The 22,381-nt window shown below is 42.1% G+C and overlaps 2 protein-coding genes across 2 annotated transcripts; both read right to left on the reverse strand.

Annotated features, from left to right (window-relative positions):
* Nucleotides 1-1,375: 1,375 nt before the first annotated feature.
* On the reverse strand, nucleotides 1,376-5,077 carry LOC131018330 (uncharacterized). Its single transcript, XM_057947055.1, has 3 exons — nucleotides 3,265-5,077; nucleotides 1,722-3,202; nucleotides 1,376-1,603 (listed from the first exon to the last, which is right to left on the reverse strand). Exons 1-3 carry the CDS (start codon nucleotides 5,075-5,077, stop codon nucleotides 1,376-1,378), a joined length of 3,522 nt encoding a protein of 1,173 aa, XP_057803038.1.
* A 1,454-nt stretch (nucleotides 5,078-6,531) lies between these two features.
* Nucleotides 6,532-7,466, reverse strand: LOC131018331 (uncharacterized). Its single transcript, XM_057947056.1, has 2 exons — nucleotides 6,600-7,466; nucleotides 6,532-6,558 (listed from the first exon to the last, which is right to left on the reverse strand). Exons 1-2 carry the CDS (start codon nucleotides 7,464-7,466, stop codon nucleotides 6,532-6,534), a joined length of 894 nt encoding a protein of 297 aa, XP_057803039.1.
* Nucleotides 7,467-22,381: the final 14,915 nt, after the last annotated feature.

The following is a 22,381-nucleotide window of genomic DNA, read 5'->3' on the forward strand; positions in this document are numbered from 1 at the left end:
TGCTGCTTTGAATTGGCTTGGACGCTTGGTTTAGGGAAATGGGTTTCGGCTGTATTTCCTCATTTCGATTTTTTTTAATCGGGTATTAGGGTACCCGATTTCATTTTCGGGGTCGGGGTCGGGTATATGGTTTAGGGGATTTTCGAGTTTGGGTACCCGATTTTTTCGGGTAGGGTACCCGAAGCCGACCCGATTCCCAGCCCTACTGATGATTTAGAGCGTATTATTTTTCATTATTTTTCTGTTAAGAAAATGAGTTACTTTTTAGAAAAAAAGTTCAAACTTATTATTAAAATGCGATTTTATTAAAAAAGGAAAAAGAAAACCTAGAACCCTTGAAAGCACAAAAAAGCAAACTAAGGGCCGAGCCTCATTAAAACCTTTTCATGGAAAACCCAGTGGGAAAAACCAGAAAAGGAAAAAGAGTGCCCGTCTAATGACAACATACCACGACCAGAAGAGCGGAGAGGAAAGTTTCTGGAACTCCGGCCTAACCATCGTCCCAAAACCAACCTGGCTCAAACCAGTCGAAACCAAAGCAGTAAAACGCAGGACAAAAAAAAACAATGGCCGGTAAGATGCCGTCGCCATCATCAAATAAAAAAGAAAAAAGACCAAACCCCAGCCGGTTATACGCCGTCGCTGGGAAGACAAAACAGACCACAAAAAAGCAAGACAGAGGCTGGTAAGACGCCGTCGCCCAAGTCCCCAACACAAGTTGAGAAGAGATATTTGGCCGGTTATACGCCGTCGCCAAAGGTCTCTCCCCCACAAAAATCGAACCCGAGGAAGCATGCCGAGAAATAGCCGCCCACCTACAAACCTTCGCCCCTCCAGAAGCAAGGCTCAGCCGGTTAGACGCCGTCGCTGAGTAGACGAAATTGATAATCACCAAAGTGAGACAAAGGCCGGTAAGACGCCGTCGCCTACGTCCCAGAAAACGCCAGGTGAGAATAGGTTTTGGCCGGTTATACGCCGTCGCCAAAGATCCCTTCCTCACCCTAATAGAGCCCGAAACCAGCTGCCGAGAAGTCGCCGCCCACCTCATTGCCTTCTCAACTGCAAGACAAAGGCCGAAGCCCTCGAAAAAGCCGCACTCCAACACGAAAAAGCAACTCATATAGAATCAAGAAAAAAACATAAAACTTGCTCCTGAGGTAAAACCAGCAAGAGAGCACATCAACGACCGAAGCTGCTCTCCGCAGAAGCAAAATCCGCCGGCCATCCAATCCGGTAGTGAGAACCAGAATCGACGCAGCGCAACCAAAAGGGATCCGACCTCCCCGACCCCAGTCGCTAGCGCACTAGCAGACTGAGAAAAGGTCGTGGAGACATCCCAACACAGCCCGGAGCCACTCGAACTGCCACCACCTGATCATCCTGCCAAACCAACGAACCCAGTCAAGGCTGGATCTCTGCCAAATCGAACTAGCACCAGAGAGGATCCACGTCCAGTAAAATTCCATATTCTCGCCGCAATTCCAAGTCTCTCGCATCCTAGGAAAAGAAGCTCCGAACCGCGACTCTGGCTGTCGAGACTCAGTCTGTGCAACGCTGCATTCCCAGCCCTGAGAGGCAGCTCCGAGTAACGCACCAGATCGAGCTGTGGTGGATGGCAGTACAGCACGTCCGAGAAATTCAACAACCGAGCAATGAACCTGCTCAACACCCCTCTCTCTTTCCACACCGAGCACCAACCACTATCCCAGAACAATACGCACATGACTGTGAGTTGACATGTCTTTGGCCACCGCCAAATTAATATCGTCTATAGCAAACGGCCACCATCCTTCCGTACGATCATTGCGAGCCATGATGTCAGCAGGTTGATTTCCCTCCCGGTAAATATGAGTAATAATTAGCTGGAAGTCTTGCAAAAGCTTCAACGTGTTCTTCCAAAAATTCATAAAACGCCAAGGAACGTCAGAAGAGCGAGTTTCCAGGAGCCTCACAACATACATAGAGTCAGCCTCGATCCATAAATTCAACCAATTCCGTTCATGGGCCAGATTGATTGCTGTAATGACAGCCAGAAGTTCTGCTTCAAAGGCGAATCCCACACCACCTTTAATATGAAAACATCCTCGAACAACCGCCCAATAAAAAACACCTCCAGTAGCAATCAAACCCGGCGCACCCAGAGCGGAGCCGTCCGTGTTAACTTTCATCCAATTATTAGTCGGAGGCCACCAATGAACCTCAATCATGCGAGGCGGTGGCTTAGCTCTCTGCATAATCCCAAGCTTCCTAGTAATGAGGTAATCAGACCAGGAACTGTCGGTGGAGTCAATGTTGTGGAAGTTGGTCTCAATCTCTTTGAAGAACGATTTAACAAAAACCAACACTCTTTGAGAATCAAAGTTGATATTCTCGAAAATCTTGGAGTTTCGAACGTCCCAAATTTTCCAAATCAAAGAAATAATTCCAGCTTTCCAAAAAGTCCGAAGTTGAGAACTGAAATTAGTCGACCACGCCAAAACCAGAAAGGAATGAATGTCCAAGCAGTCAATAAGATCCTCTTTATCAAACCAGAGAAGGAATTCCCTCCAAATCAAGTTCACCTTTGGACAGCTCCAAAAAGTATGCGAGATAGACTCCGCGCTGCTCAAGCAAAGATGGCAAATATTAGGCGTTATTAACCCTTGTCTGATGAGAATGTCCATCGTGGGAAGCCTGCCGTGAATCACCCTCCAACAAAGGATAGAACGTCGCATCGGAATGTAAGGCTCCCAAATCCATTTTCCCCAGTTAACCTCAGGGAAACGGTGGCAGCGACTAGAAAACGCCAAATTAGCCGAAACCTCACCAGAAATTGACTTCTTCCAAAACCTGACATCCGCATCTCCATTCATAGGAAGTCGTAAAATATCGACAACAACCTCAGGGAAACGATTCACAAAAGCAGCAGAGAAGTGCCAGACACCGTCAAAGAAATAATCTTTGACCGAGAAATTCAGAAAATCATGCATGTAATGTGGGATATGCAATTTGTCAATCAGCGTATAGCCAAGCCAGTCATCTTTCCAGAAATAAGTGCAATCACCACTATTAGCACAAGAATAAGAATCATCCACCAGCTGGTTAACTTCGTCCTTTATACCAAGCCAAACGGAGGAATTAGCAATGTTAGTTTCGCGTGCCCGAAAGTCGTGAGATAACGGGTTCGCATGACTTGATGAGCCCAATCCACCCCCTTGATCATCTTCCAGGCAAGTTTCATGAGATAAGATTGGTTCATTAAAGTGAACGAACGAACTCCCAAACCTCCCTCTTCCCAAGGAGAACACGTTCTTCCCCAACTGACTGGGCAGCTCGGGCGTTGCTCAGTGCAGCCGGTCCACACGAAATTCCTACATTTCCTGTCCAAAGAGTGTAGAAGAGATTTGGGCCACTTATAAATCATCATAGAGTGAACAATAGAGCTTTGAATCACAGATTTAACAAGGCAAAGACGACCAGCAATGGACAGCTGGATTCCTTTCCAGCGAGCAAACTTCTGAACAATTCGATCAAAGATGTTCATAAAATAAGCAGCCCGAGGCCGACCAACAAATATAGGAACTCCCAAGTAATTCATCGGCAGGTTGCCAACAGAAAACCCAAGAACGCGATGGATCTGACGACGCCTATCAGTGGGGACACGGCGGGAGAAGAAAATATTAGATTTTTCTTGATTGCAGCTTTGTCCCGAGAGTCCTCTATAGTAATCAAAAATTTCCTGAATCTTCCTCGCATTACGAATAGTTGCGCGACAGAAAAGGATGACATCATCGGCATAAAAGAGGTGAGTCGGAAAGAGAGTCGACCGACTAAAACTCATAGGCTTCAAATGACCCGAATCCACACAGCTGCTGATTAAGAAACTCAGAACATCTTCAGCAATCCCAAAAACAATAGGGGATAAAGGATCCCCTTGCCTAACTCCCCGAGAGCAAGGAAAATATCCCGTGAGTTTGCCGTTGTACAGGATAGAGAGCCTCGCAGATCTGAAAATAACTTCCATCCATTTAATAAAGTTCTCATGATAACCATTAGCTCTAAGCACTTGAAAGATGAACTTCCAGCGAATGGTATCGAAGGCTTTCCTGATGTCGACTTTACAAGCCATGTTGATGCCATTGTTCGTACGCTCCATACAATTAAAACCCTCAGAACTGAGCATAATACAATCATGGATATTTCTGCCTTTTATAAAACCAAATTGATTAGGCGAGACATGTGAAGCCGCGACCGAACTAAGACGGGAGGCCAAAATCTTTGAGACGATTTTAAAGAAAAAGTTCGAAAGAACAATAGGCCTAAGGTCCCCCACCACGGAGACTTGCTCCTTTTTAGGAATAAGAATCATAGTGCTTGCATTGCAACCACTAGGCAGATAAGAGTGACTGAAGAAACGTTGAACAGCTTGAATAACATCCACTTTAATAATCTGCCAGCATTTTTCGAAGAACATGCCAGAAAATCCGTCAGGCCCCGGGGCGCTATTGGCATCCATGTCAAAAACTGCCGCAGCAATTTCCCCCTCATCCGGAATCATAGTGAGCAGCCTATTTTGAGTCTCGGAAACTTTCGGTTGGATTAATGCATCAATCTCGATCTGTTCAGCAGTCACGCTGCCATCATCAGAAAAGAGGGTTGAAAAATGATGAATTATATGCTGTTCAATAACATTCTGGTTATATTCATCAACCCCGTTAATATTCAATCTAGTGATCGAGGCATTGCGTTTTCGAAACTTAGCAATTCTATGAAAGAACGCCGTGTTTCTATCCCCATCCACGAGCCAAGAAGCTCTACTTTTTTGCTGAAGAAGTTTGCTTTTCCTAGAAAGAGCCACGTTAATTTCAGCTTGAATCTGAACTTCTTCCTCAAATAACTCATCAGTGTATCCCAGCTCCGAGATTCTATTCTGCACGTCTAACAGGTGCTTCTGCCAATTCTCCAAAGCTCGATCAACATTACCAAAAACATCCTTATTCCAAACCCGAATATCAGCACGAAGACGTTTAAGCTTTTTCATAATACAAACGATGGGACACAAAGAGTGAATAGGAACCGTCCACGAATTCTGCACCATGCCCATGAAGGAAGGATGTAGGGTCCACATATTAAGAAACCTAAAAGGACGTCTCACCGAAGGGGATAAGTTTTTACATTGCAAAACCAAAGGAGAATGATCCGAAGTAAGACGCGGGAGAATGGAAGTAACGATAGAGTCCCATAAGGTAGCAAAGCCTTGGGAAAATAAAGCTCTATCCAGAACCGATTCTACATGGCGTGGCATGAGTCTGCGCCCCGACCAAGTAAAACACAAACCCTCCGTGGGAGATTCAATAAGATGAGAATCATTAATAAAATTACAGAAATCCCAGCACGAACCGCGGTGAGGCATAACTGTACTGATTCGTTCGTGAGCCCCTTTGATGGCATTGAAATCACCAATGATAAGAGTGTTAGTATTGAGAAGATGAAGAATATCAGGCCAGAGATCTCGGCGAAGAACCTGATCATTAGAGCCGTGAACAATCCCAATTCTGAAGTGCAAAGACTGCCAACTACAGTCAACCACCACAATCTGATCCGACGAGAAAATCACCGTGGAGATCACAGACGGATGAGTAAGAACCCAAATATTAGAGCAATGTGGAGTCCGGCAGTTCTGATGCACCGGAATGAGATTTAAATAATTCCAAAAAGAGTGTCGAACTCTATGAAAAGCGGTTTTTGGCTCAATCAAGCCTACAACAATTGGAGAAAAAGAACTGCAATGTTCTTTAAGCAGACGCTTGGATTCATCCGTCATCCCGCGGATGTTCCATGCAATAACATTCATGTGGAACGTTGCGAAGAAGCGGAAGAAGCTTCACTTCTTTCCAGTTCGGCAGCCCAGCTTTCGGTAGCCACATTGTCCATAGCCACAATGCTAGCCCTCGAACTATTCTCAATAATAAAATCTCGCGCTTTGTACCCCGTGTCAGTTGAATGCCGCAGACGATTCTTAATGCTCTCACGAGCCGCAGTATTGAGTTCCACAACTTTATTATCTTCAGCCTTGGCAGCCTTGGCCGCTAAAGTTTGCTTTGAAGGTCTGCCCCTTTTCTTTGGCGGTGACCCCATTTTCATAGGAGCTTTAGCGATAGCTAAAATTTGTTCCAGATGCTGAGCTTTCATCGCATTCTCGATGGCCACCGACTCGGCACCTGTCGCTTCAAGAATCCTGCGCTCATTTATCAATCCTGGCACTTCCGTGGCTTCCTCATTGAATTTTCCATTGGATTCCACAATTATCTCAGCATCAACTTCTTCCTCGTCCTCTGATGTTCCAATCTCTTGATCGGGTAGAAGGACAGGTTGTTTAGAAGCCTCCGTATCTATCTGTTCTTCCCTGCTATTCAAAACCTCAAATCTGTTTCCCGAGTTAAGCTGCGAAGTCTCAAGGGCGTTCTCACGGCCTTCCCTTGTGTATTTTGTGGCTGAATTCCAGCAGTCCGTGATCCTTCCCCACCGAAGGGTTTTCCTTTCCGACATTTCTCAAGAGTATGTCCTGTTGTTTTGCATCTGGAACAAAAGAATGGGAGATTTTCATAAGTAAATTCCACATGAAAAGCGACATCATCTCCATCAACAAGAAGAGTATTAGGCAAAGGTTTAGACATATCTATTTCGATAAGAATTCTGGCGAATTGGCCAAAGTCTCTTTTAGCTGAAGTTCCATCAACCCTTAATGGGTGTCCCACATAACGAGCAACGCCTGTGAGCACTTCAACATTCCAGTATTCAATGGGCAAATAGTGTATCCTTACCCAAACGTTCGCCAAGGAGGAGTGTTCTTTGAAAGGGTCGAAATTTTTAACCCATTCTCTAAGACGTAGGTGTCCACCAGAGACTTCCCAAATAACTTGAGCTTTAGCGCGGAGTTTATCCTCAGCATTGTCGAAGAGTAGCGTGTAGTATCCCTTGCCCAAGGGAATGATTTTCCAAGAAGAATTGATGCCCCATAACTTTTGCAGTTCGTCTTTAATCATCATGGCAGTCTTGGGTTTTTCTCCCTTCTTTAGCAGCAATCGTCCAGTTAAAGCATGAGAGAATTGAGCTATCTCTTTGCGAATCAATTTCTTTGGGATTTTAAGGGAGAACTGGTCTCCCTCCTTTGTGGGTCGTAGCGCATGATAATGATGAGCAGGCAAATCCGGGCGTTTCGGCACGCGGTTGGTAGCAACATCCGCATATGAACTTCCAGTCGGCGCTTTGTCAAGAACAGAGCCATCGATCACTTCTTTTCCCCGAGAAGGGTTTCGTAGCAAATTTCCATCGTCTCTGTTGGAGTTCGCATGGCTAGGGTTAGTCGAAGTCTTCAAAAGACCTACATGATTAGGCTTCAAGGCTGGAGTGAAATTGCTAGTGAGGGTAGGGAGATTCAAACCGCCAGCCGAGGGGCGAAGGGGAGCATCACCGTGAGTAGTCATCGGACGGCAGCTACAGGCGACCAGCGGCGTGGATTAGATTAACGGAAAAGCAAGGTCTAGGGTTAGGGTTAGGGCTCTCCAAAAAAAAAAAAAAAAAAAGTTCAAACTTTGAGCATATATAGGTGATTTTAATTAATCCGAATTTACAATTACTTAATTGCAAGCAATTTGGATAATAGCTACCAGACTAACGCATTTTGTTGAAATATAAACTTGATTTTAGAAAATATTAATAAAGAAGTATCTAGAATTAAAAAGAACAAACTAGAAAAATAAAAGTTGCATGCATGTGTGAAATTAGGAAAATTGTGGAGAAATCTAGAACCTAGTAGATTAATTTAGAAAAATTGTATTACATGTTTAGCTAGATTGTTCTAGCAACACTAATTAAGTCGGTTAGTAACCGACATTGCAAGCTTATATATATGCATATGATTTGTAAATTGTGGTAGTGGTTGTGAAGAAAAGTTAGTAGAGAAATAAAAAATTAAGTTGATAGCTTTCAAATCAACTTCTTTATTTTTCTTTGAAATACACGTCCACCCCACTTTAGACATTTTCAAAAAGCAAATCCTCCATCATTGTAAATCCTCCCACATATATATAACTTCTATATTTCCTACAAAGTGGTATCAGAGCCACAAGATTCTACTTGTGGTATGGCGAATTTACAATCGTTTCAAGTCCCCATGCTCAACAAGAGCAACTTCGACAATTGGAGCATCAAGATGAAGGCGCTATTGGGAGCCCACGACGTTTGGGAGATCATGGAGAATGGCTACGAGGAGCCGCAGGACGAGGCCGCACTATCCCAACAACAAAAGGATAGATTGCGAGACGCGAGAAAGAGAGACAAGAAGGCTCTCTGTCTTATTTATCAGGCGCTAGGGGACGACGATTTCGAGAAAATTTCAAACGCGAGCACCGCCAAAGAAGCATGGGAGAAGCTCCAGAACGCGTGCAAAGGAGCGGAGCAAGTAAAAAAGGTAGGACTTCAAACTTTAAGAGGAGAGTTTGAGTCTTTACATATGAAAGAGTCCGAATCGATATCGGATTATTTTTCAAGAGTCTTGGCGGTGTCTAATCAAATGAAAAGAAATGGTGAAAAATTGGAGGATGTAAGAATTATGGAGAAAATATTGCGGTCACTAACCCCAAAGTTTGAGCACATTGTGGTGACAATTGAAGAAACTAAAAATTTGGAGGAGATGACAATCGATCTCTTGTTGGGGTCGCTGCAAGCATATGAGGAGAAGCAAAAGAAGAAGCAAGAAATTTCAGAGCAACTTTTAAAGTTGCACGTAAGCTCGAAAGAGAAAGAAGAAGGTCCGAGCAATGGCTATGGACAGTCCGGGAGAGGACGTGGCCAAGGGCAAGATCGAGGCAGAGGCCGTGGACGTGGACGTGGTCGAGGACGAGGAGGCTTCGTCAACAGTGGTGAAAGAAATGAGTTTACAAGTGGTCGGGGGAGGAGCAACCCGCAGTCGAGGTACGATAAGTCTTCAATAAAGTGTTATAATTGCCATAAATTTGGGCACTATGCTTCCGAGTGCAGAAGTGAAAAAGTAAGGATTGAAGAGAAGGCTAATTATGCCGAAAGTACAAATCAAGATATTGGTAGTGTGCTTCTGGCATATAAAGGAGAAGCTGGAAGAGATGACACGTGGTACCTCGACACCGGTGCAAGCAACCACATGTGCGGGAAGAGAAGCATGTTCGTGGAGCTCGATGAGTCAGTAAGTGGCAACGTTTCCTTTGGTGATGAATCTAAAATTCCAGTTAAAGGAAAAGGGAAAATTTTAATTCGCTTGAAGAATGGAAATCATGAATTTATTTCCAACGTTTATTACGTGCCCAATATGAAAAATAATATTTTGAGTTTGGGACAACTCTTAGAGAAAGGTTATGATATTCACATGAGAGATTATAACCTTTCAATAAGAGATGCCAAAAATAATCTTATTGCCAAGGTGCCAATGTCTAAAAATAGAATGTTCTTATTGAATATTCGAAATGACATGGCAAAATGCCTGAAAGCGTGTTACCAAGATAAGTCTTGGTTGTGGCATCTTCGGTTTGGGCACTTAAATTTTGGTGGCTTGGAGTTGCTATCAAAGAAAGAGATGGTGAGAGGCTTACCATCCATCAAACATCCCGATCAACTCTGCGAAGGTTGTCTACTCGGGAAGCAGTTCAGAAAGCCATTCCCAAAGGAGTCAAGCTCAAGAGCTCAAAAGCCACTGGAGTTGATTCATGCTGACGTGTGTGGGCCGATAAATCCAAGCTCCCTCGGTAAAAATAATTATTTTCTGCTCTTCATTGATGATTTTTCTAGAAAAACGTGGGTATATTTCTTGAAGCAGAAGTCGGAAGTATTTGATGCATTCAAGAAATTCAAAGCTGCCGTCGAGAAGGAGAGCGGACGACAAATCAAGGCCCTGAGGTCCGATCGAGGCGGAGAATTCACGTCAAGGGAGTTTCTAGAATTTTGCGAAGCAAATGGAATTCGACGGCCCCTGACAGTTCCGAGATCCCCCCAACAAAATGGAGTGGCGGAAAGAAAAAACAGAACAATCATGGAGATGGCGAGGAGCATGCTAAAGACAAAAAATCTACCTAAAGAGTTTTGGGCCGAAGCAGTGGCATGCGCGGTGTACCTATCCAACCGATCACCGACAAGGAGCGTGTGGGGAATGACTCCACAAGAAGCCTGGAGCGGGAGAAAGCCAGGAATTTCCCACCTAAAGGTATTTGGGAGCAAAGCCTACGTGCACGTACCAGATGAGAGAAGGAAGAAGCTCGACGATAAAAGTGAAGCATTCATCTTTATCGGGTACGACTCTAACTCTAAAGGCTATAAGTTATATAATCCAAATACCAAGAAAACAGTGATAAGTCGAGACGTGGAGTTCGACGAAGAAGGAGTATGGGATTTCAGCTCCAACGGTGACTTCACCTACATCCCACAGTTAGAAGAACAAAGAGCAGAAGAGCAAGTTGGAGAAGTCCAACAAGAGCCAGTGACTCCACCAGCTTCACCAGTGCCAGTCACTGAAGACTCGCCACCATCTTTCTTAAATGAAAGAGCCACACCACGAGCAAGGAGTTTGGGCGAGATATATGAGGAAACTGAAAGGTTAGAAGATCTTACCTTATTTTGCCTATTTGCTGATTGTGAGCCTGTTAGCTTTGAAGAAGCAGCAGATAGTGAAAATTGGCGAGTCGCGATGGATGAAGAAATCAAAGCCATAAAGAAGAATGATACATGGGAGCTCGTGACACTACCAAAAGGGCACAAGGCCATTGGAGTCAAGTGGGTGTATAAAGTTAAGAAGAATTCCAAGGGTGAAGTGGAAAGATATAAAGCGAGGCTTGTCGTGAAAGGATATAGTCAAAGAGCTGGAATCGATATTATGATGAGGTATTTGCTCCCGTCGCTCGCTTAGAAACTATTAGACTAATACTCTCTCTTGCAGCCCAAAATAGATGGAAGATTTATCAAATGGATGTCAAATCAGCCTTCTTGAATGGGTATATAGACAAAGAAGTCTATATCAAGCAGCCAATGGGCTACGAGGTAAAAGGGCAAGAAGATAAAGTCTTGAAGTTGAAGAAGGCCCTATACGGACTAAAGCAAGCACCAAGGGCATGGAATAGCAGGATCGATAAGTACTTGGAGGAGAATGGCTTCACCAAATGCCCTCACGAGCATGCCCTCTACGTTAAAGTCAATGGAGAGGATATATTAATTGTGTGCTTGTATGTAGATGATTTGATCTTCACAGGAAATAATCCAAAGATGATTGAGGAGTTCAAGAAGGCCATGTCAAAGGAGTTTGAGATGACCGATATTGGGCTGATGGCGTACTACCTCGGCGTGGAAGTCAAGCAACTCGAAGATGGGATCTTCATCACACAAGAAGGATACGCCAAGGAAATCCTCAAGAAATTCAAGATGGAGGGCTGCAAAGCAATCAACACGCCAGTGGAATGCGGGATAAAATTATCCAAGAATGATGGAGGAGAAAAAGTGGACCCGACATTGTTCAAGAGCTTGGTTGGAAGTTTACGGTACTTAACTTGCACAAGGCCGGATATTCTTTATGCGACAGGACTCGTGAGTCGCTATATGGAAAATCCAACCACTACGCATTTTAAGGCGGCAAAGAGAATTCTTCGCTACCTCAAAGGTACGCTCAACTATGGCCTATTCTATTCAAGTACTGATGATTATAAGCTTGTTGGCTATAGTGATAGCGATTGGGCCGGAGACAATGACGATCGCAAGAGTACAAGCGGTTTCGTATTTTTCATGGGAGACACTGCTTTCACGTGGATGTCAAAGAAGCAACCCATAGTCACGCTATCAACATGTGAAGCTGAATATGTGGCTGCCACATCCAGTGTTTGTCATGCAGTTTGGCTACGAAGTTTACTGGAAGAGCTTGGGTGGCCACAAAAGGAGCCAACAACTATTTGCGTGGATAATAAGTCAGCAATCGCGCTCTCAAAGAATCCGGTTTTTCATAATCGAAGCAAGCATATTGACACCCGCTTTCACTACATCAGAGAATGCGTTGCAAAGAAGGAGGTCCTAGTGGAGTATGTGAAATCACAAGATCAAGTTGCCGACATCTTCACAAAGCCGCTCAAGTACGAAGACTTTATCAAGTTCAGAAGTTTGCTCGGAATGATAAATCAAGTTTAAGGGGGAATGTTGAAATATAAACTTGATTTTAGAAAATATTAATAAAGAAGTATCTAGAATTAAAAAGAACAAACTAGAAAAATAAAAGTTGCATGCATGTGTGAAATTAGGAAAATTGTGGAGAAATCTAGAACCTAGTAGATTAATTTAGAAAAATTGTATTACATGTTTAGCTAGATTGTTCTAGCAACACTAATTAAGTCGGTTAGTAACCGACATTGCAAGCTTATATATATGCATATGATTTGTAAATTGTGGTAGTGGTTGTAAAGAAAAGTTAGTAGAGAAATAAAAAATTAAGTTGATAGCTTTCAAATCAACTTCTTTATTTTTCTTTGAAATACACGTCCACCCCACTTTAGACATTTTCAAAAAGCAAATCCTCCATCATTGTAAATCCTCCCACATATATATAACTTCTATATTTCCTACACATTTCACCTCCACAATTATGCAACACATCTCACTACTACCAATTATACACATTCAACACTCCACAAAATTATGGACCGTAGAAGCAGCATTCAAATCCCCACAGAGTAAGATCATCAAAGCAGAGAAAGATAAGCACAGTTATTATTTGACAGCAAATTGGTGGTCCATGGCTAGTGAACCCATGTTGAACCTGATCCGGTTGTTCCTGCCGGAAGCACTGTTCCGCCACTCGATTAAGTTTTACTTCATCGGCGCCATCGCCACGTGGTTCGGCTCAAATATATTCAGTTAAAAAATTAATTTTAACTGGATATATTTGAGCTTAATATTGAAAAAAATAAAGAAAAACTCATAATAATAAAAATTAATATTATGAAAAGGCAAATAAAAAACATAAAAAATGAAAATAAAAAGTAAAGGGTATCTCGAAATAGATTTATTCAATATATCAAATTAAAGTTCTTATAGTGATCTTTAATTGGATATGCATATTAAATGTTTTATAATTAATCGAATTTCATAATTTTTTAAATAAATGAAACAAAAATAATAAGAAGATAAAGAAAAAGAAAAAAATCTGATTTCGAAAATAAACCTTCAATTTTATTATAACTACAAAATTATCACTCAATTTTAAAATGAATTTTAAATTCATTATAAATTAAAATCTTGGCTTTGTAGTATTATATATGTCTCCTAAATAAGTTCCCAACTTTTTTTTTTCAGTCCATCCCCAAAAATATTCTCTTTCTAATTTTGGATAGTACCCCATCATAGTTAATTCACCATTTACCCTTATTTTTTTCTTTTTCACCATACCTCATTTATCCTTGTCACATTTTCGTCTTAAATCTGTGTCCCTCTGTCCTAATAAGTTAAATATACTTGAAAATGTTTAAAACAGTCTATAAGTTATTTAGGAGCTTATAAGCTCCTTCAAAATGTTTGGCAAAATAAGCTCCTAAAAAGCTTATAAGCTATAAAATTAAGCTCTAAGGAGGTGATTGGTAATGATGGAATGGAATGAGGGTGGAATGGTATGAAGGTAGGAATGGAATGAAGGGCAGAAAAGAATGACAAACCTTGGTGATTCTTTATGCATATCCTTTGCTTGGTATGCATAAGGAATACAAAAGGAATGGAATTGTAATTCCTTGTTTGATTTCATTCCTATGATTGGTATCTAAAAATAAATTCTAGGAATGGAATGAAATTATTTTGTTTTACTAAATTAACATTTACATCATATCTATTAACTAGAATTTGCACTTGTGCAACGCACGAAAAATATTTTTATATTTTATTGTATATAAAATTTATATTAATTTGATTTTTATATAAAAATTATAAATATAATAAAAAAATACTGTAATTTAAGATAAACATTTTAGTTTAATATAAAAAATAAAGAATAATTCACATTAATAATTTTATTATAATCACAAATTTGTCACTCAATTTTGAAATTGACTTGAAATCAATTTGAAATTGAGAACTCCCCTTTTAATGTAGTACAAATTTATCAAATTGGCATTATTTTACATCTCTCATCTCTATTTTGTGTTATATTTGTAGGGTCAAACCAAAATTTGCACTGGGGTAAAATCAGAAAGAAAAAAAATTGAATATTAATAAAATTATATATATATATATATATATATATTGAAAACTTACTTATTTTCCATGCATATTACTACACAAAAACATGCACCCCCTCCCCCCCAAAAAAAATTAAGTTTTTCTTGCCACCCACAACCCCCAGTCGCCACCCTCCACCCGCCACCGCCTATCTTTTTATTAAATTTTTCTTGCCACCCCCAACCCCCTTCCCCCAAATTTTTGTTTATTTTACTCGCCACCCCCACACCTCCCCTCCCCCTCCCCCTCCCCCACCCCCTGCCCCCCACCTCCCAATTTTTTTTAGGGTAAATTTGGTTTAAAACAATAATAAATTTTCAAATGTTGATTGTTCCCACAAATGTGGCTGAGCATCGGTTCAAAACCGAACTGAACCGACCCGATTTATAAAAATCGAAACTGAACCGACATGCCTAGAAATCGGACCGAACCGAACCGCCAAAATTGCTAAAATTGAACCGGCCGAAACCGATCGGTTTTGGTCGGTAATCGAATCGAACCATCAATTTTTTTATTTATTTTTTCAAAAATAAAATTAAATCACTAAATTATCAATACAGTGTATAAATAAACTGAAAATTCCGAAACAACAAGTTACATTATTAAAACTGAATTTTCTATTTTTCAAATCATAAAAACATGCTACTGTCATTTGACTCATTTCAAATAATTACAAAAAAATGAAAAGAACAAGAAAAACATGCTTCTGCCTCACATCTTGAAATCTGAAGAGAAAAAATTCCATAAACATCAACGATTCAATTTCACACATATCAGTAGGGATGTCAATCTAGCCCGAAACCCGTGGGCTGGCCCGATTAACCCGCCATCCGAGAGGGTTAGGGTTGAATATTTTCAACCCGATAAAAGTTACAACCCGATTAGCCCGTAACCGAATAGCCCGGCACCTGATAGGGTCGGCCTGACTAACCCGATGGGCTAGCCCGAAACCCGAATACTTAATATTGAATATTTAGATATAAAAATAAAAAAAATGACAAATATTATAAAGTCTCATCATTTTATTTTCTGTATTTTTGAGATGCTTTGATTCTATGAATTCAATCTATTGTTGGATATTTTATTATTTTTTCGTTAGAAAAGTTGAACATTTTATTGTTACCAACTTATTTTATATATTATGTAATCTTGATGTTTTTTTCAATATCTTATATTTTTGCATTTCATGCTTGCTATATAATTTATATCTTTGATTTCTATGTATATTTTATACATTATACATTAGATCATTAAAAATAACAAGATACAAATGATTATTTTATTTTTACGCATTTAAGCCGACTAACCCGATGGGTTAGCCCGAAACCCGAACGTTTAGGGTTAGGATTGAAAATTTATAACCCGACAAAATTTCCAACCCGATTAGCCCGCACCCGATTAACCCAAAACCCGATAGGGCTGACCCGAAACCCGATGGGTTGGCCCGATTAACATCCCTACATATCAGTCAATTCATAAAACAAGAAAAACATATATTAACAATTCATTCTTAAAATAAGAATGCTGCTGCGTGGACGTAACGACGCAGATCGCGGGCTGCTGCTGTTGCGGAGGGGAGGCCGGGAAGCAGTCGTCGTCGCCGACTCGCCGATAGGGTGCTGTTTGCTGCTGCATATGGCGGTCTGCTGGCACCTGACGGGAGGACGCAGGTCGCGGGCTGGGCTACTGCTGTTGCGCGCGTGGACCTGGCGAGAGGTGGCGCCAGTCTTCTGACGTGGCGACGGAGGGGAGGCCGGAGCGGAGAAGGAGTAGTTCTCTAGGGTTTCACTTTGAAAGTTCATATTCTAGAATATGGGTGTGCGGCGCATCGGTAGTTCTCTAGGGTTTGAGTTTGAAATCCTTTATTTTGTTTGAAATACATGTATTTAGTTTTAAATTTTATAAAATATATTATATATAAAATATTTAAATAATATATATGGGTCGGTTCGGTTCGGTTCCCGACCGACCTATTGGCAGAGAACTGAAAATCGAACCATTTTTTCCTAGATCGAACCGAATCGAAAATCATCGGTTCGGTCGATTTTTTCGGTTCGGTTCGGTTTTTGCTCACCCTTACCCACAAACTTTCATTCTTGTTTCAAAATACATAATAAATCACTTTTTGCGAAATTTCCCATAGTGTGATTTTTTGGCGAATTTTTTAAATGACGTGGCGCCGAACTTGAATGATGTGGTATATTTAAGGGCTAGGTACCACTATTCCCCTCAACGTTGACACCCCTATTGCCTTTAACATCCTAACGTTAGGATTGACGTTGTTTACTACCTCAGCGTTTCAAAATTAAAGCAAAATGCATCCACGTTTTAACGGCCACCCCAAGCGCAGCTCTAACGGGATCAATCACCGTTAAAACATATGGGGCAATTAGATTGTCATGTCACATAATTTCCATGTAATTACATTGTATTGCCACATCATTTAAATTTTTTATCAAAATCTGTCATCGTGGGAAATTCCAAAAAAATGATTTATCATGAATTTTGAAACAAGAATGAAAGATTGTGGGAAAAACCAAAATTTAGAAATTTATTATGATTTTATACCAAATTTACCATTTTATTTATTGCATGTTCAGGTTCACCAGCAAACTTTTCCCTAAGAACTGGATCTTGAGTTGCAATACCAATGGGGCATGTGTCTTTGTGGCATTTCTGCATTATGATGGATGGGTGTGGGTGTGGGTGGGGTGGGGGTGACGAGTTAAAAAAATGTGGGGGTGGGGAGAAAAATTTAAAAAAAATTTAAAAATAAATTTTTTGACGGTGGGGGTGGCAAGAAAAACTAAAAAAAAGTTAATTTTTTTTAGGTGGATTAAGGGGGTGGCGAGAAAAATTTAAAAAAAAAATGTTGGAGGGTGGAGGTGGGTGGGTGGCAGGTGGGGTGGGGAGAAAAAAAAAATGGGGGGTGGGGGGGAAGGGAGGGGTGGGTGAGGTGTGGGGGTGGCGAGAAAACTTAAAAAAAAATGGGGGGTGGTGGGTGGATGGGGGGGGTGGGTTGGCGAGAAAAATTTTAAAAAAAATAAAAAATATTTTTTTTTTTGGGTGGGGTGGGGTGGGGTGGGGGGGGGGGGGTGTAAGTAGGGGTAGGGTGGGGTGGGGGTGCAAAATATATAAGAATAATTTTGTCAAAACCTAAATTTAGGTGAATTAGAAATGGAATGGAATACTTTTTTTTTTCTCTCACTTCCACCATTGTTGAGCAATGTTCAAGCTTCCAAGATCACATTTCCACCATAGATCTTCACTAAATTAAATCAAAACTTCATTTCCTTTGAATCAAGAGCAAGATTAATGGAGTTTCAAGCTTGAAGTTAGAGTGAAGAATTTTTATTTCTTTCAAAATCATTGAATTATTCTAACGTGCTGAGCGGGAGGAGCGATGCAACCCCTAGCAACTAAACCCTAGTTGAGCCGCCACCATGCAGATCGCCGGTACGCCGTCGAACGTCCACCAACCGATGCCGCCAACGTCGCCGAGCAAGCCACCGACGCCAACGATGCAAATCAACCAACAACAGCCGATAATGGTTGATAAGGCAGGGCTGAATCTGCCGCAAGTTTCCAATAATTTCTCTACTCAACGTCATAGCCATGGAGAATGTCACGACAAGGAGAAATTTGCTGTTGAATCTTCAAAGGGTGTGGCTGAGGAATCTACGCCGACGTCTTTTGCTGGTAGAACTTCTGAAAATTCACAGGATTATAAACTCACTACATCCAATACTAGGGTTCCGGATTTGATCAAGGGAGACAATACTAAGAAGGCCTCGGCGACGGAGCTTCATCGGCCGAGCACCACTTCTTTTGCTTCGCTTCTGAGGAGACCCCGACAAATTGAACGTACGCCAGATGTGCTTGTTCATCGCTTCACTTCGCTGCAACCGGATTTCTCTGGTGAAATACCCACGCTTAGGGTGCCAAAAGAGCACCTGCTGCCCAAGATAAATCAATTTGAGCATGCTTTAATTGGTCGTCTTCTTCTTAGGAAAGGAGAGAAGCCGCGTCTTCTCACGGATCTTAAACGTGATCTTCAGGTGGTTTGGAATTTTGACAATGATTGGCAAATCATCCCCATGGGAAAGAGCTTCTACACTATTAAATTTAATACCGCTGAAGACAAGGCGTTAGTTCAGAAAAGCACTTCTTGGGAGTTACCTTTCGGAACCATGCGGTTACGCGAATGGGTGAGATTCTTCGACCCCTATAAAGAAATTTCCTCACTTTGTGAAGTTTGGATGCGCATTTATTATTTGCCCTTAGAATTTTGGACTCTGGATGTCATTACGGGTATTGGAAGGGCGATGGGATCACCTATTAAAGTTGATGGGGCTTCTGCACGTGGTGCTGCTGGACATTATGCTCGAATTTTGTTGGAAATTGATCTCTCGCGTCCTCTTCCGGAGGCTTTGCTGGTTGACGGGGAAGAACGTTCCTTTCACGTCGAATTTGAATTCGAACAACTCCCGGCCTTCTGCTCTAAGTGTAAGATCACTGGACATTCTATTGATAACTGCAATAGAATGAAGAACAAATCCAAGGAGGACAGCAGGAATGGGAAGGCCAAAGATATGTCGCTGGGTAAAGACAAGGAAATAATTAATAAGGGAGCTGCCAAGGAGGTTAGGGCACCTAACTGGAAGCCAAAATCTTGGGACCAGAATAGGACTGCCCAAGCTCACAGACCGCAGATTATCACGGAAAATCAGTTTGGGGTTTTGGAACAGGTGGCTGTCGAAGAAGAGCAGATTCAAAATCAGTTGGGGGTTTTGGAACAGGTTGCTGTTGAAGAAGAGCAGATTCAGACACCGCGGGGAACAAAGAACCACAATCAGTCGTTGGCTTTAACTGATCGGAATGTTGATTTTGAGGATGTCAATGGAGATAGACTGACGTCGGGTCCGGATATCTTACAGGAGATCACTGTGCCGGTTACGGAAGAGATAGATTCGGGAGAGGAGTCTGACGGGCAGTCGGATGGTGGCAAGACACGGGCTGAAGCAGATTCACAACAGATCGTCATTTTTGAAAGTTCGGTCAATCGGGATAAAAATTGTGAAAAACAGGAAAGGATGATGGAAAGCGCTATCAAAGCTCAGCGGATAGTGGAAACTTTCAGGAATTGTGAGGCGGAGGCGCAGGTGAAAAAAAGGGGGAGACCGCCGAAAGATTTGGCGGCAAAGAAACCGATGATTCGTGGGGAAGATAGTATCAAGAGTCGTCTCCGGAAGTCGGTGGAGCAGCAACCTAACCAACAGGCTGAAGATTTCATCAAAAATAAACTTTACAAAGCTTGGGAAGCAGGAGATAAACCTAGAGATTTCATTATTACGTCTGGGAGCTCGAAGAATGATAGAGCCCTGAATAATGTGGCGGCCAAGAGTTGGGCAGCTGAAGTGGAATCGGGTGAAAACCCGAACACGAATTCTCAGTCTTTATGATGAATGTCCTCGTATGGAATGTCCGGGGCCTTACGGATGAGTCCAAACGAGTTTTAAAGGAGCATTGCGACTCCTTCTCCCCTGTTATTGTTGGGATTATTGAGCCTAAGACGAATCTCAAGAAGACTTATTCTAGATTTTGGCGTTCTCTGAATCTTATTCCTTGTTTTCAAAATTCAAGAGACAACATGAGTTCGAATATTTGGGTTTTTCTCATCCTTCTGTTACTCATGATGTGATTTTCTCCTCGGAGCAGGTGGTTATCATGAACTGCAGATGGTCGACGTGGAATTTTAAAATCGCGGTGGTGCATGGCGTTAACACGTATGCTGGCAGACGGCGCTTGTGGTTGGATCTTCTGGATCATATTGATGGTAATGTTGTCTTTATTGGCGATTTTAATGCGGTGAAAGGCGCCCATGAAAGAAGTAGTGACTGTATGCCTAACTCTACTGCTTGTGCGGAGTTCTGTGAGTTCATTGAAGCCACCGATTTCATTGAGGCGCCTACGGTTGGTCTGCATTACACGTGGTCTGGTCGTAGATTTATGCCTACCCATGTGGAGTCTCGTCTGGATAGAGCGATTTATGCTGACACTTTTGCGAATCTCTGGAGTTCGGTTTTTGTTCAAGCTCTTCCACGTATTACCTCGGATCATTCTCCGCTTGTTCTTCATTGCATGGTGGATGCTCCTCCTCGCCATCGTTTCTTTAAGTTCCTTAACATGTGGACCTTACATCCGGATTTTCTCCATACGGTGGAAGGGTCCTGGCAGATGGATACCGAGATTGACTGCCTGATTTTTAAAGTTATGCATAAATTAAAGCGTCTTCGGCAGGTTCTTCGCGCGTGGAATCAGAATGTTTTTGGAAATGTTGATTCTTGTATCATGAATACTCAACAAGAGCTTTTGGAGATTCAAGATCAGATTGCCAGGGATGGTTACACGGAGGATCTCTTTGATAAAGAAGTGGAAGCCCAAGCTAAGATCAACGTTGCGCTTTCCAGGCAGAGCTCGCTTTTACAGCAAAAAAGCCGGGTGTCTTGGCTTCAAGATGGAGACAGGAACACGAAGTTCTTTCATGCGATGCTTAGGTTTCGTCGTAAACCTCACATCGTTTCTCACATGGAGATCAATGGAGATATGAATTACGATCAGAAGGTTATTGGGGATCATATCGTGGATTTCTTCTCTTCTTTGTTTTCGACTAGCAGTCATACTAATACTGATATTACGGCGGTAGAGGCGGTTATTGAGGAGATGGTCGAAGATCGTTATAATAATTTGCTCATTCGTTTGCCGGATGAAGAGGAAATTTCTGCTGCGGTTTTTCAGATGGAGCCGAACAGCTCGCCTGGGCCTGATGGTTTCTCGGGTAAGTTCTTTCAGCATTGTTGGTCGATAATTAAAGTGGATATTTGGTGTGTTGTTCAAGCCTTTTTCCGGAATTCTTATCTTCCTCAAGGCTGCAATTCTAATACCTTGGTGTTGATTCCTAAGAAAGATGTCGTCAATTCGGTCTCGGATCTGAGACCGATTGTTTTGTCCAACTTTCTTTACAAGATTATTACTAAGGTGTTGGCGTCTAGACTGAGCCAGGTTGCTGCTGTTTATGTCTCCCGTCATCAGTTTGGTTTTATTAGCGGTCGTTCCATTCACGATTGTATTCTGATTGGGTCGGAAGGCGTGAACTGTATGCATCGTACGAGCCGTGGTCAAAACATGGCTTGCAAGATTGACATCAAAAAAGCTTTTGATACTCTTAGCTGGGATTTCCTGCTTAACGTTCTTCGTGTTGCTGGCTATGATTCAAAGTTCATTAGTTGGATTGAGATTCTGCTTCATTCGGCTAGGATTTCTATTCTGTACAATGGTCAGCTTAAAGGTTATTTTGCGTGTTCAAGGGGTGTTCGTCAGGGCGATCCTCTTTCTCCGATTCTTTTTGGAATCGCCGAGGATGCTCTTGGTAGGCTCTTTGCAAATTGTGTTAGCGCGGGCACCCTTACACCGATGCAAATGAGACAGGGAAATAATTTTCCCACTCATCTTTTATATGCGGATGATATTCTGGTTTTCTGTCACGCCACGGTCACGAACGCTCATACCATTCAGAAAATTATGGAGTATTATGGTCAAATTTCTGATCAAATTGTGAGCCCGGATAAGTCGCAAATTTTTTTTACTAGCAAAGTTCCTTCTCAGACCTGCAGGGCTATACGGAGCATATTGAGATTTTCTCAGGGCAACTTTTCGATTACTTACCTTGGGGTTCCTATCTTTAAGGGTCGTGTGCGTGCCTCTTATCTTCGACCGATACATGATCGTGTTATCAACAAGTTCGCGAGATGGAAGGGAGTACAGTTGTCGATGGCTGGGAGGATTTGCCTGATCAGGTCGGTTATCCAAAGCTCCCTGACGCACTCCATGATGGTTTATAGATGGCCGACTGCTCTTATTAAGGAGCTCGATGCGTGCAGCCGTAATTTCCTTTGGACTGGCAACATCAAGCAGACGCCGTCTTGTTCTGTGAGTTGGAAGAGGGTCTGCTCGATTAAGGAGGAGGGCGGTCTCGGGGTAAGGTCGTTCGAGCTCATGAATAAGAGCTATCTCATGAAAATGGCGTGGAAGGTGGTTGGTGGGCGTGAGTTCGGATATGATTTGATTAGAGATA

Source organism: Salvia miltiorrhiza, chromosome 3 (genome assembly GCF_028751815.1).
Source record: "Salvia miltiorrhiza cultivar Shanhuang (shh) chromosome 3, IMPLAD_Smil_shh, whole genome shotgun sequence".
In the NCBI taxonomy this organism is placed as follows: Eukaryota; Viridiplantae; Streptophyta; class Magnoliopsida; order Lamiales; family Lamiaceae; genus Salvia; species Salvia miltiorrhiza.